Genomic DNA, 23,414 nt, shown 5'->3' with positions numbered 1-23,414 from the left:
TCTTTGGGAAAATAGTAAAGATTTCAATTTAATCAAGGGCTTTAGGGTGATTTGAAAATGTTTGTTCTAAAACTCAGGAACACTTAGTTGTTTGTTTCTACCTGCATCTAAATGACTGTTTTGCTTCTTGAAGATTCAAAACATCTATATTCATTCCCTTATTTTCATTTCTGTCTCCAGCATACGGCAATTTTCAGAAGAAAAAAATAAAGCAGATGAAAACTTGAGAAAGCCTGATGAAAAAGTTAAAAGAGATACTGAGGTAAGGATTAGTTTGATCAACTTAGTTATGACTTTTATACGGTGTGTGTGTGTGTCTTTTACTTTAGAATGGAATGGCTACCTGCTCTGGAATTCTGGCCTAGAGAATTCCATGGACTGTATATAGCCCATGGGGTTGCAAAGAGTTGGACACGACCAAGCGATTTTCATTCACTCACTCACCGTCTTAGCTCAGAAACCTACCAGCTTTCCTCTGCATTGATGCATAGGCATCCTGCCTGGTCTCTATACTTCTAGCCAGCATCCTCCTCAATCCTCAAGATTCATCTTCCATGTTGTTTTCAGAGTAGGAAACATGAACCAATGGCATTATGGAAATCTAATGTTTAAAGTATACTGGACCATTTCACTCCATGAAGAAACTCTATTTAAAATAGCTCACTCCCTTAGTCCACCTTCTGTCATGTAACTCTTATCGTTAAGGTCTCAGTTTCAATGACTTTCTCCCTTCAATTCTATGTTACAAAGTCCTTTTAATTTTAGCTATCAAATGCCCCCCAGCTATTCTTTTATGTTTCATTTTCAATTTCTTCCTTCTTCTCCTTTCCTTCCTTCCCTCTCCCTCCCTCTCTCCCTCCCTCGTCTTCTATAGTTTCCCTAACTTCAGTCTTTAGTCACTTAAACCCTCCACACATCTGACTGGATAATCTTTTTAAAACAAAAATCTGATTAGATTTTTCTCTGCTATAAATATTGTTTTCCTGTTTCCTATGAATAAAGTGCAGAAGTCTTTTCAAAGTTTAGTGGTCTGATTCTGACTTATCTTCAAATTCACCTTTTGACCAGTTCCCAAACCTTCCTCTTTGTGTCCTGGTAATTCTTTAGCCACTGTACTCATGGCTGTGATAGATTATCTCAAAACAACCTGTTCTTTTACACCTCTGTCTTTTAATATCCTAATTCCTCCCATAGTACATTTTTTGCCACATTGTTTTCCTAGGCACATTCTAAAGATACAACTCATGTATAAATTCTTCTGGGAACTTCCTTGAATCATTCTTTCCTTTATGCTGGTGCACACTTAATTTAGACATGTGTCATATCCCTTAGCTTTTTATACTGTAATCCCTTATCCTCTTCATTCAACATGAAAGGGCCAAATCACATTCATATTTAATCCCTCTAACTTAATACATTTGTTGAATAATTAAGTGAATGAATCTTTTAAGGAGAAATACCACAAAATTTTTGGAAAATTCTAAATCCTAAAAGTTTTATTTTTTTATCCCTAACTCCTCTTTGCCAACATCTATGATAAAGAATATCATACATTTATAAATGAAGAACCATCTCTAAACTGTCTGATCTTCATTATTCAGAAACTGTGCAGTGAGTATCGGGATCGTGCCCAGAATGGAGTACTCTTCTGTACCAGAGAAAACGACCCTATTCGTGGGCCAGATGGGAAAATGCACGGCAACCTGTGTTCCATGTGCCAAGCCTTCTAGTGAGTACAGACTTTTAGAATGTTGAGGAATGAAAGGATGCTATAGTAATTTAATAGAACTAGCCTGTTCTGGGGAGGGAGCTGAAGAAGTTTCACAGAGAATGTTAATAATAGAGGCGGGAGTAAGTATCTAGAGCTATTTATGCCAAGATGTCTGTTTTCCCCAATGTCTATTCCTTGGCAGTGGAACATCCTGATTTACACAAATATCAAATTCTCCTACTGCTGAAGCTTCATATTGTGAACCTGTTGTACAAGTTTATAGGCATTTAGTCTTCCCCAAATTAACACTTAAACTGCAGAAATTGATTATTGAAGTTGTCCATGAAACATCCATGAACTCATAAAATAACAGTACATGTTGCTTTTTATAATGTGACATTTCTCAGTAGGTTATAATTGAGTTTGGTTTCAAAGTCTGGGATTGGGCTCAGTTTATTTGATTGAGTTCAGATTAAGTAGTTCACTACATTTAGTTTGGCCTTTTGTTTTGACTGACAACCATGTATGGTTGAAATACCATCAGTTAACTGTACATATCATACAATTCCACTATACAAAACAAACTGAGGCTCATTTGGCTTATCAAGGTATGGCAATTATTAATCTTTTTCTATCCATCCTACATTTCCTTATAGAGTACACAGTCATGAGTAGGCAGTACATACAAAGTGAATTAATAAAAGCTAGGGTATACACGAAGTGGTAGATTGAATATAGACTTGAAATGAAAGCTCTTGGTTAGTTGTGGTCATATCCTGAGATTATAAGCAAAGCCCTCACTACTTCACCTTGTGTCTGTGAAACAAGGGGACCAGTGTGCTTTGTTAAGGCCACTTTTAGCCCCCAGGTATAATGTCACCAAGCTACTAGTTTTGGTATCTCCTTGATGAATGCTGATGATGTTCCTTTTCTGAGCATGGTCAAGAAAGGTAACTTTCAGAAAGCAAGTCTCCCAGATCCACAAGTATTGGTATCTTTATTTCAATGTTAAGCAAAAACTATGAAGAAGATATGGTACTTTACCATAATGGAGGCTCTTGTGCTTTTTCTCATTAATATGTGGTGATAAAGGGGGCAAGTTGCTCATTCCTAAGGAGAGAGGACAGATTAGCAGTGCAGGAACATGGAGAAACCATTGCCTGGGTTTGGTTCTATGGATTTGTCCTTTTTTCGCCCTCTCATTCAGCCAAGCAGAAGCAGAAGAAAAGAAAAAGGCTGAAGCAAGAGCAAGAAGTAAAAGAGAAGCTGGAAAAGCACCCTCATATGCAGTGAGTAGACTGTAATTTGAACATACTTCAGAGAGCCTAAATGCTGGCATACTACCCTGCCAAAGTCCCCAGAAAATCTTAACCCTTCAATCTGGAGATGACAGTGAGATGCATGCTATGGGACACTGATCAATTCTTGCTGCTTCAGAGACTAACTCTGTACAAAGAAAAGGACTTATTTGCAGTCTGGAATAAAAAGAGTGTTAGTTCTACTTTCATCATGTACAGACTGGGCTAGCTTTTACTACTCAGTTTTCAAAGACACTTAGTGTGTATTTTCTACAGGTGAATTTTTGAAATTTCACATCTGAGTTGGGATAAAAATACCTTACACAACTGGGAAAAACATGGTTTTTACCTTTGAAATGCAACAATATTCATTTTCATGGCCCTATGTAAGTTATTGTAGCTTGTTTAAATGATAGAAGTCTAATCCTCCCTTTCTAATTTTTTTTCTTATCCAGCCATTCTCCCTAACACAGTTGGACTAAGGTTTCAGAATATGAACCAGATCATACTACTTCTCTTCTTAAAATGCACAAATAACTCATTATCAACTAAAGGATGCATTTTAATCTCCTTAGCTCTCTTATCTGGCTCCTTACTGTCGTTCAGAAATTCGCGTGCTGCTATATATGCCATGTAGTTTCCAACATGTGCTCTTCAACTTATTTTAGCAATCTAAAATGTGTGTTTCTCAATTTATTTCTTAACCAGGAAAATCCTACTTACTCTTCAAAGTCTCACTCAAATTATTCTAATTCCCAGAAAACATCTTCCCTGATTTCCACCATCAGATTTCATGGTCCCAACATTTGAGTACTCAGATTTTCTTGGACCTGTATGTTTGCACTTATTTTATCCTATGTGTAGTAGAGTTTACTTGCCTCCCTCTTTTATTATGCATCCTCTGATGTCTTGTTTGTTTCCATCTCTTAGCAAATCATGAGTTTTGCTCCTTGAATTGAATTTTATATTTGAGAGAAACACAACTAACGTCCTGGACTCAAAAGATTAGTTTCTACCAATGGAGATGCTTTGAACTTCTGCTTTGAATGGGGATGAAATGTATTTCTAGATTACCTTCTCTATTTTGGCAGGAGGTGTGCAGTGAATACCGCCAGTTTGTGAGAAATGGGAAACTCCCGTGCACCAGAGAGAACGATCCTGTCCAGGGCCCAGATGGAAAGATGCATGGCAACACCTGCTCCATGTGTGAGGCCTTCTTGTGAGTAGAGCTGCTGCTGGGAAGACGAGGGAGGGTTCGGTCCTTCCTGCTTCATCTCTCTCTCTCTCTCGGAGCTTTATTCTGTTTCTTAAATTGTGTCTGTTTCTTGTCAGTGGCATTTGTGTGTGTGTGTGTGACCCATTTTAGCACAATGTTATAATAATCCAGGAATGATTCCTGCATATCACTCGCTGGTTGAGTTCCCATGGGAGTGTAAATGATCTGAAACAAGGATCACACCCTTGTGGAGTGGGATATGAAATCATCTGACATCATGTGACAGATCACTAGCAAACACACCAATATGCCCAACAGTTCATACATAGTTCATAATATATATCAACTGTAATAATCAAATATTTTGAGTACTTTAGATCACTTCAATCTGGATATTCTAGAATTCTTACTCATTTCTCTTTAAATGACTCTCTTTTAGCCAAGCAGAAGAAAAAGAAAAGAAAAAGAAGGAAGCTGAATCAAGAAATAAACGACAAACTGAGACTACACCTTCCTTTGAGGTAAGAGGACTTTCTGCATCAAGTCAGAGGCATATGGACCTGGAATCCATAGATGGCAATCAGGGTACCCATAAATTCTCTAAAACCATATGAAACACAAATACAGTTTGTGTTTGTGTATTTGTTTATATGTGTGCATGCACACATGTGCATAGATAACTGTTTCTAGGTTGAGGGTCTATAACTTCCATCATTTAAAATTGCTTGTGTCCTCAAAGTTATCCTAAAATTTACCAACGGCTGAACCCAATTTGAGAAAAAAAGTCTAAACTTCAGGATTTTTTGCAATCTGATCCAACTTGTGTTCAACAGCTCAAACTTCTCTCTTTGATTTCACAGGAGCTGTGCAGCGAATACCGCAAATCCAGGAAGAATGGACAGCTTCTCTGTACTCGAGAGAACAACCCCATCCAGGGCCCAGATGGGAAGATGCATGGCAACACCTGTTCCATGTGCGAGGCCTTCTTGTGAGTAGAGCCCAGGGCTTCTGGGCAGTGGGGACAGGGGACTGCTAAGCAAAGTTTTCAAATAATTATGAATAACACATTTTTCTCTTAGGCATAGCTAGCCTTCTTTGCTGTGTCACATTTAAATGAACTGAAAAACTGAAACAAAAAAAATCCAAAACTAAAAACCAAATGGAGAATTTTCAGATGATAACTTCTGTAACACAAAGAATGCAGAATCATTTCAGGACATTTCAGATAGATCTTTTTTTCAGAGAAGAGATGATTCTGTGAAAACCACACTAAATGCTTTTAGTTTTCTGAAGGATTATTAACTGAAAAAGGAAATACATGAGATTACATATACTGATATCATTATGGTATATAGCAGATTTTAGGAATTTTTTGTTTTGGTTCACTATTTTTCTTTCTACTTATTCTGTGTGACCTCAAACAACAGGATTAAAACTGATGAGAGATACAGGGAGACAGATTTGGATACAACATGAAGATGAACTCTGCAATAGTTATAGAAGGGCTGCTTCAGGAATGATGATTTTATTGTGCAGGAGTTCAATACCCCATTTATAGGGGACTAAAGTATGACTCTATTCTAAATAGACAACGTGGTATGTCCTCTTAAACCGGAGTCAATGATATTCCTTAAGTCTTTTGCTCTTTGTCCCAAGGGATACTCTGTTTTCTATATGCCTAGAATCTCTGAAAGGACTCAGTCATTCCATCTTCCCTAGCTGAGAGCAATATAACCCAGGAGATTTGTCCATAGTGTGAGCAAGCCATGGAAGCATTAAAAAAATCTGTTACATGGAAATCATGACAATGACCATATAATTATCATAACCAACATTTACTGTTGGTTTCCAAAAGCATATAATCGGCATATACTTGTTAAGGGCTTTGCTTCCCAATCTCATTTAATCTTCACAACAACCATATGTAATAGGTTTGGTTTTATCACAAGTTATAGATGAAAAAAAATTAAGGCCCAGAAAAGATAAGGATGATATAAATTTTGGCACAGGGAAAATGAAGACAATGATAAGATTTCTCATTGTAGGGTGTATACAGGGTATAATTATTTAGCAAAGCCATTATCAACTTTTGGTAGTAACATTTACATGTATTTAGGCTTATTTCAGTCTATTTTTCTTGATATTAATCTTTCAGAGATAAGTAAGACTGCCACCTAGTGGTCATCTCTGCTGTTTCCTCTAACTTTTCAGTACGAAAGGAAAATATGTTAAATCTTACAGACAACTTAGACTCATAGTAAAGTTTGGATCAGTTTTCAAATAACGAAGTATAAGAAACCCCACAATTTTGGAGCTATTTCAGTTAGCTCCATCAATGTAAAATTCTTTATTCAATTAAAGTTTTATTATCTCATATTTTAAGGATATGTTAGCAAAGGCTATTGCTTTTCTTAAGAATCATACTTTCCTCCATAGTCCTTTCTTGCACACTTTAATAGCATATACAAATAGAGTTCTCAACTTTTTAAGTTTTAATTTGATTAATGAGAATTTATGCTTATTGGAACAAATAAAAATTATTTTTGTCTCTATAACATGATTAAATTATCTGCATTATAGATCAAATTTTGCTCTGGACTGAGCATATTAAACTCAATTTGCAACACTGTTACTTTTCCAAAATGGTTAAGAGCTGTTACTCTCATTTAAACATATGCCTGTTCTTGGAGAGTTAATTTTCAATAATGCTGACAATGTTGATTATACTGATCACTTTTATCAATCCCTTTAGTATGTACCAGATACTTATTCTGATTGCTTTGCATGTATCAACTCATGTAATGCTCACAACAGTCCTATGAGAGAAATAGTCTTATTACTTCTCCTATCCTTCCACTCTATCTCCTGCACTTAAAGATGACAGAGACACAGCCAGGTTGACACTTTCTGTGTTTCTTGTTCAATTTTGCTGCAGAGTCTTTCTTCTTAATCACCATGCTATACTCCTCCCAGAAGCTAAATATTACCACTTTATAAAGAGTTTTTTTTGAAGGGGGACTTCCCTGGTGGCTCAGACAAGTAAAGAATCTGCCTGCAATGCAGAAGACCCAGGTTCAACCCCTGGGTCTGGAAAACCACCTGGAGAAGAGAATGGCAACCCACTCCAGCATTACTGCCTGGAGAATTCCATGGACAGAGATGCCCAGTGGGCTACAGTTCATTGAGTAGCAAAGAGCTGGACATGACTAAGCCACTAACACCTTGACTTGCATGAAGAGTTTTGTACCTTTTGCAAATGCAAAAGAATCAGCAAGTAAGAAAGTCCTATTGCAAGTTATTTGCTGAGAAGCTAAATAGGTTTCCTTGTTAATTAAGTGATTATTTCTTGAATACCATTCTCTTGAGATGAAATAAATCATTCTAATTATTACCCAATAAAATGGCACCTACTATAACTGGATCATTGGAGTTGCTTGAGAATAATGAAAGCAATGAATGATCAACCTGTGAGTTTGTTAAGAATCTACCATATTAAGATTCATTTCTTTTCTCTTTTTTCCTGTTTCTTACAGTCGGCAAGAAGACAGAGCAAGAGCAAAGGCTAAAAGAGAAGATACAAAGGTAATTTTCTCACAAATTCTTATCTTATACCCTAACACAATTTCTCTACAATAACACTCTAGGTATCTCATTAGAATAAACGCTCCCCTGTTAAATTTTTATGGGACACAGAAAGACAAATACCATATGATATTGCCTATATGTGGAATCTAAAAAACTGGTACAAATAAACCTATTTAAAAACCAGAAATAGAGTCACAGATGTAGAAAACAAATTTAAAGTTCCCAAGAGGCAAAGTCGGGGGGGGGGCGGTAAACTGAGGGATTGGGAGTGACATATACACATTACTATATATAAAAACTGGGATTCCCTGGTGGCTCAGACGGTAAAGCATCTACCTGCAATGTGGGAGACCCGGGTTCAATCCTTGGGTCGGGAAGATCCCCTGGAGAAGGAAATGGTAACCCACTCCAGTACTCTTGCCTAGAAAATTCCATGGATGGAGGAGCCTGGAGGGCTATAATCCATGGGATCGCAAAGAGTCGGACATGACTGAGCAACTTCACTTTCTTTTCTTTTATAAATAAAATAGATAACTAACAGGAACCTTTTCTCCTTTGCTGAGGAAGTCTTACTTATCTCTTCTTGCTATTCTTTGGAACTCTGCATTCAAATGGGTATATCTTTCCTTTTCTCCTTTGCTTTTCACTTCGCTCCATTTCACAGCTATTTGTAAGGCCTCCTCAGCCAGCCATTTTGCTTTTTTGCATTCTTTTTTCTTGGGGATAGTCTTGATCCCTGTCTCCTGTACAATGTCTTGAACTTCCATCCATAGTTCATCAGGCACTCTGTCTATTGGATCTAGTCCCTTAAATCTATTTCTCACTTCCACTGTATAGTCATAAGGGATTTGATTTAGGTCATATCTGAATGGTCCATTGGTTTTCCTGACTTTCTTCAATTTAAGTCTGAATTTGGCAATAAGGAGTTTATGATCCGAGCCACAGTCAACTCCTGGTCTTGTTTTTGCTGACTGTATAGAGCTTCTCCATCTTTGGCTGCAAAGAATATAATCAGTCTGATTTCAGTGTTGACCATCTGGTGATGTCCATGTGTAGAGTCTTCTCTTGTGTTGTTGGAAGAGGGTGTTTGCTACGACCAGCGCATTCCCTTGGCAGAACTCTATTAGCCTTTGCCCTGCTTCATTCTGTACTCCAAGGTCAAATTTGCCTGTTACTCCAGGTGTTTCTTGACTTCCTACTTTTGCATTCCAGTCCCCTGTAATGAAAAGGACATCTTTTTTGGGTGTTAGTTCTAGAAGGTCTTGTAGGTCTTCATAGAACTGTTCAGCTTCTTCAGTGTTACTGGTCGGGGCATAGACTTGCATTACCGTGATATTGAATGGTTTGCCTTGGAAACGAACATAGATCATTCTGTTGTTTTTGAGATTGTATCCATTTCAGACTCTTTTGTTGATTGTGATGGCTACTCCATTTCTTCTAAGGGATTCCTGCCCACAGTGGTAGATATAATGGTCATCTGAGTTAAATTCACCCATTCCAGTCCATCTTAGTTCACTGATTCCTAGAATGTCAATGTTCACTCCTGTCATCTCCTGGTTGACCACTTCCGATTTGCCTTGATTCATGGACCTAACATTCCAGATTCCTATGCAATATTGCTCTTTACAGCATTGAACCCTATTTCCATCACCAGTCCCATTCGCAACTGGGTGTTGTTTTTGCTTTGGCTCCATCCCTTCATTCTTTCTGGAGTTATTTCTCCACTGATTTCCAGTAGCATATTGGGCACCTACCAACCTGGGGAGTTCATCTTTCAGTGTCCTATCTTTTTGCCTTTTCATACTGTTCATAGGGTTCTCAAGGCAAGAATACTGAAGTGGTTTGCCATTCCCTTCTCAAGTGGACCACATTCCGTCAGACCTCTCCACCATGACCTGGTGTGCTGCGGTTCATGGGGTCGCAAAGAGTTGGACATTGACTGAGCAACTGAACTGAACAGGAACCTACTGTGTAGCACAGGGAACTCTCTCTCTATATATAATTTCAGTTCCGTTCAGTTGCTCAGTCGTGTCCGACTCTTTGCGACCTCATGGACTGCAGCATGCCAGGCCTCCCTGTCCATAAAAAACTCCCAGAGTTTACTCAAGCTCATGTCCATTGAGTCAGTGATGTCATCCAACCATCTCATCCTCTGTTGTCCCCTTCTCCTCCTACCTTCAATCTTTCCCAGCATCAGGGTCTTTTCAAATGAGTTAGTTTTTTGCATCAGATGGCCAAAGTATTGGAGTTTCAGCCTCAGCATCAGTCCTTTCAATGGATATTCAGGGTTGATTTCCTATAGGATTGACTGGTTGTATCTATCTCCTTGTCCTAGGGACTATCAAGAGTCTTCTCCACCATCACAGTTCAAATAGTCTTATAGAAAGTTTATCTTTATTCTATTTCCTAACAAGAGTTGCAAAAGTATAAGCCTAATAATTTCAGGGGGGAGGGGAGTCAACAGAAATTAAAAGTTTTCCTTTATACTGACTAACTTTCTCAATAACTCTGTTACCTGCAATGATCTTTTTATTAATATTAGTAATTCAGAATTGAAAATTTGTTTTATCCAGAATGTCCGATCAGTTTCTAAAATCCTCTAAGTGTTTTGATTAATCTTAACACATTCCTCCTCCTCTCCACTCCCACTGTTATTCTTCTGTTTCAAATATGCATCCTCCAACCCTGGACTCTATCAAGTAACTCTCAGAAAGATCAGTCAGTTTCTCCAGGCATCATACTTTCCTATTTGTTCTCCCCAGCTCTTTATTTCAGATATGTCATTATTTCTTAGCTTGAAAATGTTTTTTCTCTTCTTTCTCAAGCCTTTTAAAGACAAATAGAGACTCATTATATTCTTTTGGGGGGGGGCGGCACATTCATTTAAAAATGTCCAGCTTTACTGAGATATAATTGAATTACAACACTGGGTAAGTTGAAGATGTATAGCTTGTTGATTTGGTACGTTATAAATTGGAAAATGCTTGCCACCAAAGCCTTGGTGAACAACTCAATCATGCCACATAATTACATTTGTTTTTTGTGTGGAGAACGTTTAGTCTCTTAGGAACTTTTACATATATAATACAGTATTGTTAACTATAATCACCATGAACTAGAATTTATAACTGCAAGATTGTATCCTTTGATTACTTTCTCTCTCTCTCTCACACACACACACAGTAAACACCATCTAATTCAGTTTCTGTGAATTTGGTTTTTGGGGATTCCACAGATAAGTGATACTATACAGTATTTGTTTTTCTCTGACTTATTTTACTTAGCATAATACACTCAAGTTTTGTCCAAACTGTTGGAAGGATTTCCTTCTTTTTCATGAAGACCTAGTAATATTCTCAGTTCTCCCAGGAAGGCTCCTCTTTTAGACCTGTTGAATTTCCTCCCCTTTGATCTTTCCTAGCTTTTATAGACTGTGATGTGTGACACATCATAAACATATATATTTTATTTTGGTCTCCACCAATTTTATCAGTCTTCCTCTGCACCTCTATTGTAAGCACCCTCAAGAGAATGCTGACGTTAAACATTTTCAGATCCACTATACAGTCAGTGCAATTCTGAGTCCACGATAGAAGACTTTTAAATGCTTACTGATTTACTGCTACATGTAATCACTTTTTTTTTTTCCTTAACTCTGTATTATTTCTTCTTCATAGCAGACAGAAGTGTAGGGAGGGTAGAAAACCACTCTGAGAGTTTATTTTCTTCATTTTCCAGGAACTCTGCAGTGAGTTTCGGAACCAGGTGAGGAACGGAATGCTCATATGCACCAGGGAGAATGACCCTGTCCGTGGCCCTGATGGCAAAATGCATGGAAACAAGTGTGCCATGTGTGCAAGCCTGTTGTGAGTGTCTAAGCTCTTCTTTTCCCTTCATTCTCTTTGTAATTTATCAGCCCTGAGTCTCAGTTTCTCCATAAATGTGTAGAATATAGACCGTGACTTGAATGCTAGACAATTTTAAAAGCACATGGAAAAGACATTAACACTGGATCACACAATGACAGTGTTATTCTCTATTCAGCTATCTTTCTATCTTCTAGCTAGGCATGGGAAGAGTCTTAATTTAGTGCAAATATGTTTTTAACACCTGACAATCATCATTTGTAACAAAAAGAAACCAGAAGTCTGATGATCTGGGTGAGATTAACTGTTTGGTCCCCCACCCCTGACATTTTATGATTCTGTGAGTATACTCAGATACTGGTTAAGGAAAAAACCAGCTGAAAAGACGTCTCCGGGATCAGTGTGTAAACACTTCTAAAACAGCCGAAACAAGAAATGGAATAGAATGGATTGCATTTATCTTTTCAGGGGCATTGCCATGTGCAGGTGAAATAAATACTTTGATAAGTGGCTTACTGTAAGACAGTGAAATCTGTAAGAGGCAGGCCCCATGATGGATGTTTTCTAAAAGTCTCCTTCTTTAGCCATGTCCAGGTCCTCTGTCTGGGCCACTGTTTTTCTGAGTGGAGCCAGAGCTCCACTGTGTAGGACAATACAGAGGTGGATTATTACCGCCTCTGCTTCACCTCCTCTTTAGATTCTCTATCCTCTAGTGAGCCTCACACTAAAATGCTGAAAAATATTTAAATAATATTTGTTTAAAGAAGTGCAGAGTTACTGCCCCTTAACTTTCACATGTCTTGGTCTAATCTAAGTATATTCGCATAGTTCCTTAGAGGAGAGATTAACAGGGGGAGTCAATAAAAAGTGCCTGAGAGTCAAGAAATCCGGGTTCTCCTCTTATCTGCTTGATTTGCTAGTGCTGTATTAGATGATGGTATTAGATGTGATAAATGCTAAGGATGTTTCCAGCTCTGATATGCTATATGTCAGTAGAAAATAACAAGAATGTCAGAATTTTAGGCTCACGATTGACCTCAAAATGTTAGTTGTTGAATCTTCTTGGACTTGACATTATTATACTCTAAAACTTGAATTTCAATTTGAATATTAATTCCATGAAAATATTAAAATTTTAAATTCTATATTAAAATATGGTTCACTGACATTATGAGCCCCTCATCTGCTATGGTATCACCCCTTGCTCTCATCATTAATATGGTAATTATTTAGATATAAAAAGCAATTTAAAAATTTTTTAGAATTAAAAAGAAAATCAAGGCAACTGTGACTTTTTTTTCCAGATCATCGATTGAAGTCACTGACTCACTGAAAAAAATACTACCCAAGGTTCACATACTGATAAAAATGTCTACTAGGTTTATTTTTTTTAAGGATGATTTTAAACTACTGAATTTATCTGCATTATCGGGCAAAGTATTAGTACATCTTGATTGGATAAATTTGTACTGAAGACTAAATTTGACATTTGGTCTGGAAGATTCTTACTCCTTTTTAAAATATATTACTGAAAAGAATGAGAAATTGCATTTAGCTTGTATCTTCTGTATTTTATTGCAGCAAACTTGAAGAAGAGAAGAAAAATAATGGCAAGGAAAAGGATAAAGCTAGGTCTGCGAAAGTTAAGAGAGAAGCAGTACAGGTAATTATTTCACGTCATCAGAGCCACATAAATATTCCATTCTCTCTGGGCAAGGCTCCTGCTTCTGCTGTCCTCAGTGACTAGGCAAACTGAGGAGCTATATTTGGATCCCCATACTTAAGAAGATCCCTTCTTCTTTACTCAGCTTATCTATCTCATATCTGATCTAGTGCTTGGGCATTTAAGAAGATAATGCACTTTCCTCCACTGACCATGTGAGTTATAGTAATCCCGGGAAAGATGAGTCTGAATGCAAACCAACAGAGGTAGAGTTTAGAGTTTTCTCCACATTGTTTTGTATTAGAATGTTTAGTTTAAAACAAAATCCTAGTTAATTCTCTGTAAGATCTTGAGAAAATTACTTAAAAGCATCTTTAAGCCTCAAGTTTACATTCTACAACATCTCACATGATGATGACAACAATGATGATGGTCATGGCTATTAATTATGTAGTGGCTACTGTATGACATGTTGTATAACAATTTCATAACTGATCTTTGTAGTAACCACTCAAGGTATATAATATTATCTGTATTTTTTTAAAAAAAGGAACTGGAGGCTTAGATAACAAGTTAGGAAATATGTATTTAGTGACTATGTATGTGTGTGTATACATACATACATGCACGCACACACATGTGCACACACACACACACACACACACTCTAACTTGGGAGCTAACAATTGAACCACATGTTCTGGCTCTGAAGCCTATGACGCTCTTTGGATGTTGCCCCCAACCTCCATGTGTGATATTTCTGAAGGCTGTGCTTCCAGTCTTCAGCACTCCTTTCCTTTATCTCCCTTGGAAGATCTCATTTCTGACTGTTTTTTCTGCTCTCATCTTTGGTTCCTACTTTGAAGAAAGACTAATTATTTACAAATGTAAGGCAGGTTATTTATGTCACCCAGTGGCTTCTCATCTCACTCAGAGTAAGAACCAATGTCCTTCTAGTGACCGGCAATGTTATATGGAATCTGACCTCTGTCAGCTCTCAGACCCATTTTCCTGCTCTTCTATCCAGTGCCATGCTGGTCCCCTGGTTGCTTTGTGGACATGCCAAGCATTGATTCCTGGCTTTCCAGCCTGTGAACTCAAGAACAGTGTGGTTAGAGTCCTGGGCTCCGGACTCAGACTGTCAGGGTTCAATACTGGCTCCATCTCCCTACCAGTAAGGTCACACAGTTAACATCTATGCATTTTCATCTCATTTATAAAATAATAATATAGTTATCATTATGTATATTATGTTTATGGAGTCCCCAGAAACCTACCCAAGAATAACAGCATGGCCCTACACACATATTAGGTCCTTAGTATTGTACATACAATGAACTCTACCTTCTGTGTGACTTTCTTCCTACTCAGTCATGAGCGTTCATTTCCACCAGCTGTCAAAATTCTGACCATTTCTCATGACTCAGATTAAGTATTTTCTATTCCTTAAAGATTTTCCCCATTTATTCCATAGATGTAATAGCTCTATTATTTCTCAACTATACCATTTTAAAATTGTAACATATAGATGCACTATGTATTTTATCCAAAGAAACTAAAACCAGCATTCTAGTTTTTTTTTTTTTTTATGGTTTCTCTGACAAATTACCACAAACTTGGTAGCATAAAACAGCACAAATGTATAATCTTATGATTATTTAGGTTATAATCTGGCATGGATCGCAAGGGGCTAAGTAATAGGGCTGGCTTCCTTCCTGGAATCTCTATGAAAGGTCCTGTTCTTTGCTTTTTCTAGCTTCTGGAGGCTGTTGTTGTTCCTTGATTCCTGGACTTTTTCCGTCATCTTCAAAGATGACAACACTGCATCTCTAATTGTTCTCCCTCTTATTTATTTCAAAGACAGGATACAAGAGCCCTATTATTCACATTAGTTTAATTTACAAAACAAAGCGCACATATATTATCATATTTTATGTTTGTCATCATCCAGCTATGGAGGAATACCAGTATTCCCACCTTCAGTTACGATTATTCAGTAATCCTTTGACTATTTTACATCAACTTTACATTTTTTTATAATTTTACAATTTACAAGTAGCAGAGCAAACTCTGCCTACTCTCACATAGTCTTACACAAGGTTTACCTTTATTTATTCTATTTCCTAACAACAGCTGCCAAAGTATAACTCTAATTGTTTTTTTTTTGGGGGGGGGGCATAGTTGACACAGCCTAAAAGTTTGCCTCTAAACTGCGTCATTTTCTTAATAATTTTTTGTTACTTGGAACCATCTTTTTGTTAGTAATTCAGAACTGAAAGTGTTTTATCCATAATGTGTGAAGAGTTTCTAATTCCTCATAGGTTTTTTGAATTGTCTTAACACAATCTTCCTTCTCTCCATTGCCACTGTTATTCTTCTGTTTCAAATATGCATCTCCCATCCCTGTACTTCATCAAGAAACTCCCAGAAAGTTGTCAGTTTCTCTAGGTATCGTACCTATATTTTTCTCTCCACATATCTTTATTTCAGATATGTATTTCTTAGCTTAGGAATGTCTTTTCTTTTTCAGCCTTTTAAAGACAAAAGAAGGGTCATAATGTTTGTTTTTTGGGCACATTATTTTAATTTAAAAATGTACAACTTTATTGAGATACAATTGGATTATAACACTGGGTAAATTGAAGGTGTATACGCTGGACACTTATAAATTGAAAAATGTTTGTCACCACAGTATTAGCAAAAGTTCCATCATGTCACATAATTGCAACTGTTTTCTGCATGGAGAATATGGAATCTCTTAGGAACTTCTAAGTATATAATATAGTATTCTTAACTATAATCACCATGAACTAGAATGTATTCATCTTATATCTGCAAGTTTGTACTTCTGACTACCTTCTCTCTCGCTCACACATACACACACACAAACACACATGTAGCCACCATCTGCTTTCTATTTCTGTGAATTTTGGCTTTTGGGGATTCTACAGATAAGTGATACCGTATAGTATTTGTCTTTCTCTGACTTATTTTGCTTAGCATAATACACTCAAGTTTTTTTTTTGACTCTATGATATGACATTTATTGATCTAACATATGATGTTTATTGATATAGTAATAAATTGACAGTTAAGGAGACTAAAGAAGAGAGAGGTCAAGGCCAACAGTTGGACAATACTCTATCACATAGTCTTACTGTTATACACTGTAATGCCTACTAAATTTATATTATTTCAGCTTCATAACTCATTTTTAAAAAAATTTTATTTTTAAATTTTGGGGGCTGTGTTGGGTCTTCATTGCTGCTCAGACTTTTCTCGTTGTGGTGCACAGGCTTCTCATTGTGGTGGCTTCTCTTGTTGCAGAGCATAGGCTTTAGGGCACATGGGCTTCAGCAGTTGCAGCATATGGGCTCAGTAGTTATGGCTCCCAAGCTCTAGGGCACAGGCTCCATTGTTGTGACATATGGGCTTAGTTGCTCTGTGGCATGTGGGATCTTCCCAGAACAAGAGACCGAACCCATGTCTCCTGCATTGGTGGGAGTTTTTTAAAATTTTTTAAAAAATTTATTTATTTTAATTGGAGGCTAATTACTTTACAATATTGTGGTGGTTTTTGCCATTCTGTGACATGAATCCACCACGGGTATACATGTGTCCCCCATCCTGAACCACCCCCCCCACCTCCCTCCCCATCCCATCCCCCTGGGTTGTCCCAGTGCACCGGCTTTAAGTGCCCTGTTTCATGCATCAAACTTGGACTGGTCATCTATTTCACATGTTTCAATGCTACGCTCTCAAATGATCCCACCCTTGCCTTCTCTCATAGAGTCCAAAGTCTGTTCTTTATATCTATGTCACTTTTACTATCTCACGTATAGGGTCATTGTTACTGTCTTTCTAAATTCCATATATATGCGTTAATATACTGTGTTGGTGTTTTTCTTTCTGACTTACTTCACTCTGTATAATAGGCTCCAGTTTTATCCACCTCATTAGACCTGATTCAAATGTGTTCTTTTTAATAGCTGAGTAATATTCCACTGTGTACATGTACCACAAGTTTCTTATCCATTCATCTGCTGATGGCCATCTAGGTTGCTTCCATGTTCTGGCTATTATAAATAGTGCTGCAATGAACATTGGGGTACATGTATCTCTTTAAATTCTAGTTTCCTTGGTGTGTATGCCCAGCAGTGGGATTGCTGGGTCATATGGCAGTTTTATTTCATTTTTTAAGGAATCTCCACACTGTTCTCCATAGTGGCTGTACTAGTTTGCATTCCCACTAAGTGTAATCCCTCAGTGTAAGAGGGTTCCCTTTTCTCCATACCCTCTCCAGCATTTATTGTTTGTAGAGTTTTTGATAGCAGCCATTCTGACTGGTGTGTAATGGTACCTCATTGTGGTTTTGATTTGCATTTCTCTGATAATGAGTGATGTTGAGCATCTTTTCATATGTTGGCTAGCCATCTGCATGTAGTCTTTGGAGAAATGTCTGTTTAGTTCTTTGGCCCATTTTTAGATTGGGTCGTTTATTTTTCTGGTATTGAGCTGCATGAGCTGCTTGTATATTTTTTGAGATTAATTCTTTGTCAGTTGCTTCATTTGCTATTATTTTCTCCCATTCTGAATGCTGTCTTTTCACCTCACTTATAGTTTCCTTCATTGTGCAAAAGCTTTTAAGTTTCATTAGGTCCCATTTGTTTATTTTTGCTTTTATTTCCATTACTCTGGGAGGTGGGTCATAGAAGATCTTGCTGTGATTTATGTCAGAGAGAATACACTCGTTTTACCCAAATTGTAAATGGCAGGATTTTCTTCTTTCTCATGAAGGCCCAATAATATTCTAAGTTTTTCTAGGAATCCTCCCCTTCTAGGCCTGTTGAGTCTCCTCCCCTTTGATGTTCCTAGCTTTTATAGTGGAGAAGGCAATGGCAACCCACTCCAGTACTCTTGCCTGGAAAATCCCATGGACAGAGGAGCCTGGTGGGCTGCAGTCCATGGGGTCGCGAAGGGTCGGACACGACTGAGCGACTTCACTTTCACTTTTCACTTTCATGCATTGGAGAAGGAAATGGCAACCCACTCCAGTGTTCTTGCCTGGAGAATCCCAGGGACGGCGGAGCCTGGTGGGCTGCCGTCTATGGGGTTGCACAGAGTTGGACAAGACTGACGCGACTTAGCAGTAGCAGCAGCTTTTATAGATTGTGATGTGTGACACATCATAAACATATATATTTTATATTGGTCTCCACCAATTTTATCAGCCTTCCTCAGCACAATTTTGAGTCCAAGAAAGAAACTTTTTAAATGCTTTTGATTTACTGCTACATGTAATCACTTTTCCTTTTTCTTAACTCTGCATTAGTTATTCTTCAAAACAGACAGAAGTGTAGAGACAGTAGAAAACCATTCTCTGAGAGCATATTTCCTGCATCTTCCAGGAACTCTGCAGTGAGTTTCGGAACCAGGTGAGGAACGGAATGCTCATATGCACCAGGGAGAATGATCCTGTCCGTGGCCCGGATGGCAAAATGCATGGAAACAAGTGTGCCATGTGTGCAAGCCTGTTGTGAGTGTCTACACTCTTCTCTCCCTTTCAATCTCTTCATGGTTTATCAACCCTGTGTCTCAGTTTCTTCATAAATGTGTAGAATATAGACTATTACTTGGATGCTAGACAATTTTAAAAGCATGTGGAAAAGACATTAAGTAACACTGAATCACAGTGACAATGTTTTTCTCTATTCAGCTATCTCTCTATCTTCTATCTGAGGCATAGGAAGAGTCTTAATTTAGTGCAAATGTATTTTTATACCCAACAATCATCATTTCTAACAAAAAGAGACCAGAAGTTTGATGATTGATCCGGGTGAGATTAACTGTTTTTAACCCTTGACAATCCTCATTCATAACAAAAAGCAGAAATTGGATGATCTGGGTGGGGTTATCTCTTTGGTTCTTCTCCCATCCCTGACATTTTCTGACTCTTGAGTGTATTCAGATACTGGTTAAGGGAAAACCAGCTGGACAGAGGTCTCTGTGATCAGTGTGTAAACACTTCTAAAATAGCCTGAACAAGAAATGGAATAGAATGGATTGTATTTATCTTTTCAGGGGCATTACCATATGCATTATTACCATATGAAATTGTAAAGATTGAAAGCCTTAAGACTTAGGGCCACATAATAGATGTTTACTGAACTGTCTTCTTTTTAAGCAACATCCATGTTCCTCTGGGTCACTGTTTTCCTGAGTGGGGCCAGAGCTCCACTGTGTGGGACAAGATAGAAGTGCAATCATCATCACCTCTGATTCTACTCCTTAGATTCTCAATCCTCTAGTGAGCCCCACACTAAAACAAATGCTGAAAAAAATACTTAAATAGTATATCTGTTTAAAGAGGTGCAGAGTTATTGCCCCTTAACTTTCACATGTTTTGGTCTAATATAAGTATATTCACATAGTTCCTTAGAGGAGAGATTAATAGAGGCAGCCAGTAGATTAAACAGTGCCTGAGATTCAAGAAATCAGGGCTCTCCTCTTACATGCTGGATATGCTAGTGCTGTATTAATGACTATACTAGATGTGATATATGCTAAGGATTTTTCCAGTTCTGATAATGGTACATGTCAGTAGAAAATAGCTAGAATGCCAAAATCTTAGGCTTATGATTTCCCTCAAAATATCAGCTGTCAAATCTTCTTGAACTTGAATCATTATTATACTCTAAAACTTGAATTCAAAATTGAATATTAATCCATTAAAATAATTAAATTATTAAATTAAATTTATTAAATAAATTAATAAATTTAAATTAATTTTATAGTGAGACATGGTTTATTTTGATTATGGGTCCATCATCAGATTGTATCACTCCTTAGTCTCATCATTATAATTGTAATTATTTAGATAGCATTTTGAAAAATCAAGGCAATTATTGCTCTTTTTCAGATCATTGATTGAAGTCACTGACTAATAGAAAAAAGTCCACCCAAGGGTCACATGCTGATAAAAAAAAAAAATACTAGTTTTGTATTTTTAAGGGCAATTGTTAACTGCTGAAGTTATCTGCATTATTGGGCAAAGTATTAGCATCTCTTGATCGGATAAATTTGTACTGAAGACTGAATCTGATTTTTGGTCTGGAAAACTCTCATTCCTTCTTAAAATATATTACAAACTAGATTCAGTTTTCCATTCTCTTTGGTATCTTCTTTTTTTTTTTTAATTGCAGCAGACTTGAAGAAGAGAAGAAAAATGTTGGCAAGGAAGAAAAGGAGAAAGCAGAGACTGAGAAAGTTAAGAGAGAAGCAGTAGAGGTAACTGTTGCAGGTTCTTAGAGCCGCGTGAACACCCCATTCTCTCTAGGCAAGGGAGAGACAGACCCCATGTACTAGTTTTTTATGGTTTCTCTGAAAAAATTACCAGAAACTTACTGGCTTAAAACATTACAAACTTATGATTTTATGATTGTTTAGGTTATAACTCTGACATGGACCCAAGCGACTAAATCACAGGGTTGGCAGGGCTGTGTTCCTTTCTGGAATCCACAGGAGGGCCTGTCTCTCTGCTTTTTCTAGCATCTAGAGGCCTTTCATGTGCTTTGGGTCTGGACTTTTCCCATCATCCTTAAACACTGCATTTCTAGTTGTTCTCCTGTAGGTACAGCTCCCTCTCACTGTGCAGTCTTAACTCATCCAGTTTTAAGGTTTGACCCTTGTGATTTCATTGGGCACACTAAGATAATCCATGATAATATCTCCATCTCTAGGTCCTTAACTTATTCACGTCTGCAAAGTCCCCTTTGCTCTCTAACATATTCACAGGTCCTGGATATCAAGACTTGGACAGATTTTGGGTCAGGAGCTAATATTCTGCCAATCACAAACTGCTTTATGAAAGGGACAATAAATTACTGTTTTTAATCTCTCACAGTGCCCAGCCCAGAATAATATTTGAATTAAGTTGAAGGTTTTCAAATGAGATAAGTGACAGTAATCTTATATGCCAAATAATGTGCGACCTCAGCATCTGAAAAGTGTCTTGTCTAGTATTGACCTCTGAGTCACCATCTTGATGCATCCATTATGTTTGGGGCATTATATCCTAGTTTTCAAAGGGGTAACGTGGAGGAAGTGTTTAGTATTTCATTACCTGATGCTTAACTCCTCCCTCATTTGGCAGGAGCTGTGCAGTGAGTATCGTAACTACATGAGGAATGGACAACTTCCGTGCACCAGAGAGAACGACCCCATTGAGGGCCCTGACGGGAAAATCCACGGCAACACTTGCTCCATGTGTGAGGCCTTCTTGTGAGTAGGCTGCGGTCACTGCTCCTCCTAAGCGCCGGAGAGGACAGGCCTGTGGTGGGCGAGAGAGAGCATGTTGAAGGCTTCCTTTCTGAGGCTGACAATGAAGGCGACCTTTTCACTGAGTTTGGGGATTTACTATTACAAAGCTGTCTACTTAGTGCATTTCTTTGTAGTGTTCTCAGTATTCCGAAAGGTACTTGAATTGCTATTAAGGGGGGACCGTGTACTAAGGGGAAATTCCCCCAGAGTTAATGACATACAAGGATTGGCCATTTTTGTTCTGCGTACATACTATCATGAATCATCCAAAGATGTAATCATTGGGTGCTAACACATTGAAAGTACCCTGTCATCTCATCAGTTTTTTAAGTATCCTCATTGCTTCCTGGGAAGAAGGACCACATCTTTGTTTTCCAAAAGAAGTAGAGCAGTGAAAATTCATTTACTGCTTGGCCACAACACCTGTGTCTTTAGGTAACACTAAAAATAAGAGGTGTAGAAGTAATGGAATATATCTATCTAGAGAGATCCCCTTTAGGATAATATGTACTGGGTATTAGGAATGGATTGATCCCCCTGCCTTTCTCTTACAGCCAGCAAGAAGCAAAAGAAAAAGCAGCAGCTAAATCCAGAAAAGCTAAGAGAGAAGCTGAAAAGGTAGGTATCCTGGAAGCTTCATACCACAATGAAGCTTTGTAGTTTCTCTTTAAAAATAACTCATGGGATCACTGAAGGCCTATGTGTGAGAACTCGAGGTTCAGTTAATCCAGGGGTTGATAAAATTTTCTTAAAGAGTAAGACACTAGATATTTTAGATTGCGACTATTTGGTCTCTGTCATGACTACTCAACTCTACTACTGTAGCTCTAAAGCAGCCATGGATAATATGCAAATACATGGGCATTTATTTTGCATAAATAAAAATTTCCAGTAACTTTTTATTTATACAAAAAGGTGGTGGGCCAGGTTTTGCTCACAGGCCATAGTCTGCAAACTTCTAATTTACTCCTTTGCCCTATTTTTAAATGAAGATTTAAAATCCAGAGAGAGGAAGAACTTGCGTACAAAGGTAGTGAGAGTATTGGTATCAGAATCTTGAAAAATGGGAACAACAGAATTCAAACTTGGACTTCATGACACCAAATCTAGCATTACTTCTATACAACATGGAGCTTTGGATGAACACATTTGGTCAAACCAGGAGTGTCCCTTGCTTTCATTATTTCTGGGGACAGCATTTGGGCAAAAATTAGAGCAACATTCCCAAATAATATTTTCTTGGTTCCAAAAGGACTGATTCCAGGTAGATTTTTCCAGGTTTGTGGTCATTTCCTTGCCCCCATCAAAAACTATTGATGTTAAAAATAATCTCTAATGAAATATCACTTGCAATTCTGAATGATTTGGTTTGTTTTACAACTGTATTTCCCACAACTGAGAATCTGAAATTTTAAAATATTAGCTCATATATGCTTTCCTTTTCAACATCAACAGGAGACTAGTCTTGAGCATCAGATGATTTCTCATTTTACATTAGCTACTACCAACAAACTATCCTCTCATATTCTTTTGCTAAAGATGACCAGTTAGGGAATCTGGCAGTGAACCTTGCAGCAGAGCTAGGAAAAGCTCACTCTTGTCTTCACTGAGTTTTGACTTGAACTAAAAGATACAGAAAAAAATACAAAGTCAATCTTACTTGCCATCAGTAATCAATTATATGATCTTAAGTATTTGCTTATTCTATCTCAATTCCTCATAAATTTACTGAGTACTTCTCAGATGTCAGTCATTGT

The 23,414-nt window shown here is 37.6% G+C and overlaps 1 protein-coding gene across 3 annotated transcripts in view; it reads left to right on the top strand.

Annotated features, from left to right (window-relative positions):
- SPINK5 (serine peptidase inhibitor Kazal type 5) overlaps window positions 1-23,414 on the top strand; it is an 83,517-nt gene that overhangs the window by 30,421 nt on the left and 29,682 nt on the right. For 2 of the 3 annotated variants that reach the window (XM_043465057.1, XM_043465059.1), the window contains exons 10-22: window positions 181-262; window positions 1,602-1,729; window positions 2,919-3,000; window positions 4,101-4,228; window positions 4,665-4,746; window positions 5,086-5,213; window positions 7,759-7,807; window positions 11,549-11,676; window positions 13,258-13,339; window positions 18,747-18,874; window positions 20,541-20,625; window positions 21,491-21,618; window positions 22,212-22,275. In XM_043465057.1, coding sequence (XP_043320992.1) covers window positions 181-262; window positions 1,602-1,729; window positions 2,919-3,000; window positions 4,101-4,228; window positions 4,665-4,746; window positions 5,086-5,213; window positions 7,759-7,807; window positions 11,549-11,676; window positions 13,258-13,339; window positions 18,747-18,874; window positions 20,541-20,625; window positions 21,491-21,618; window positions 22,212-22,275 — 1,294 coding nt within the window. The remainder of the gene's footprint in view (window positions 1-180; window positions 263-1,601; window positions 1,730-2,918; window positions 3,001-4,100; window positions 4,229-4,664; window positions 4,747-5,085; window positions 5,214-7,758; window positions 7,808-11,548; window positions 11,677-13,257; window positions 13,340-18,746; window positions 18,875-20,540; window positions 20,626-21,490; window positions 21,619-22,211; window positions 22,276-23,414) is intronic. The other variant, XM_043465058.1, reaches the window with a different exon arrangement.

This window comes from Cervus canadensis, chromosome 4 (genome assembly GCF_019320065.1).
Source record: "Cervus canadensis isolate Bull #8, Minnesota chromosome 4, ASM1932006v1, whole genome shotgun sequence".
NCBI lineage: Eukaryota > Metazoa > Chordata > Mammalia > Artiodactyla > Cervidae > Cervus > Cervus canadensis.
Note: the sequence above shows the minus strand (reverse complement) of the source record. Positions and strands in the feature narration are given on the sequence as shown.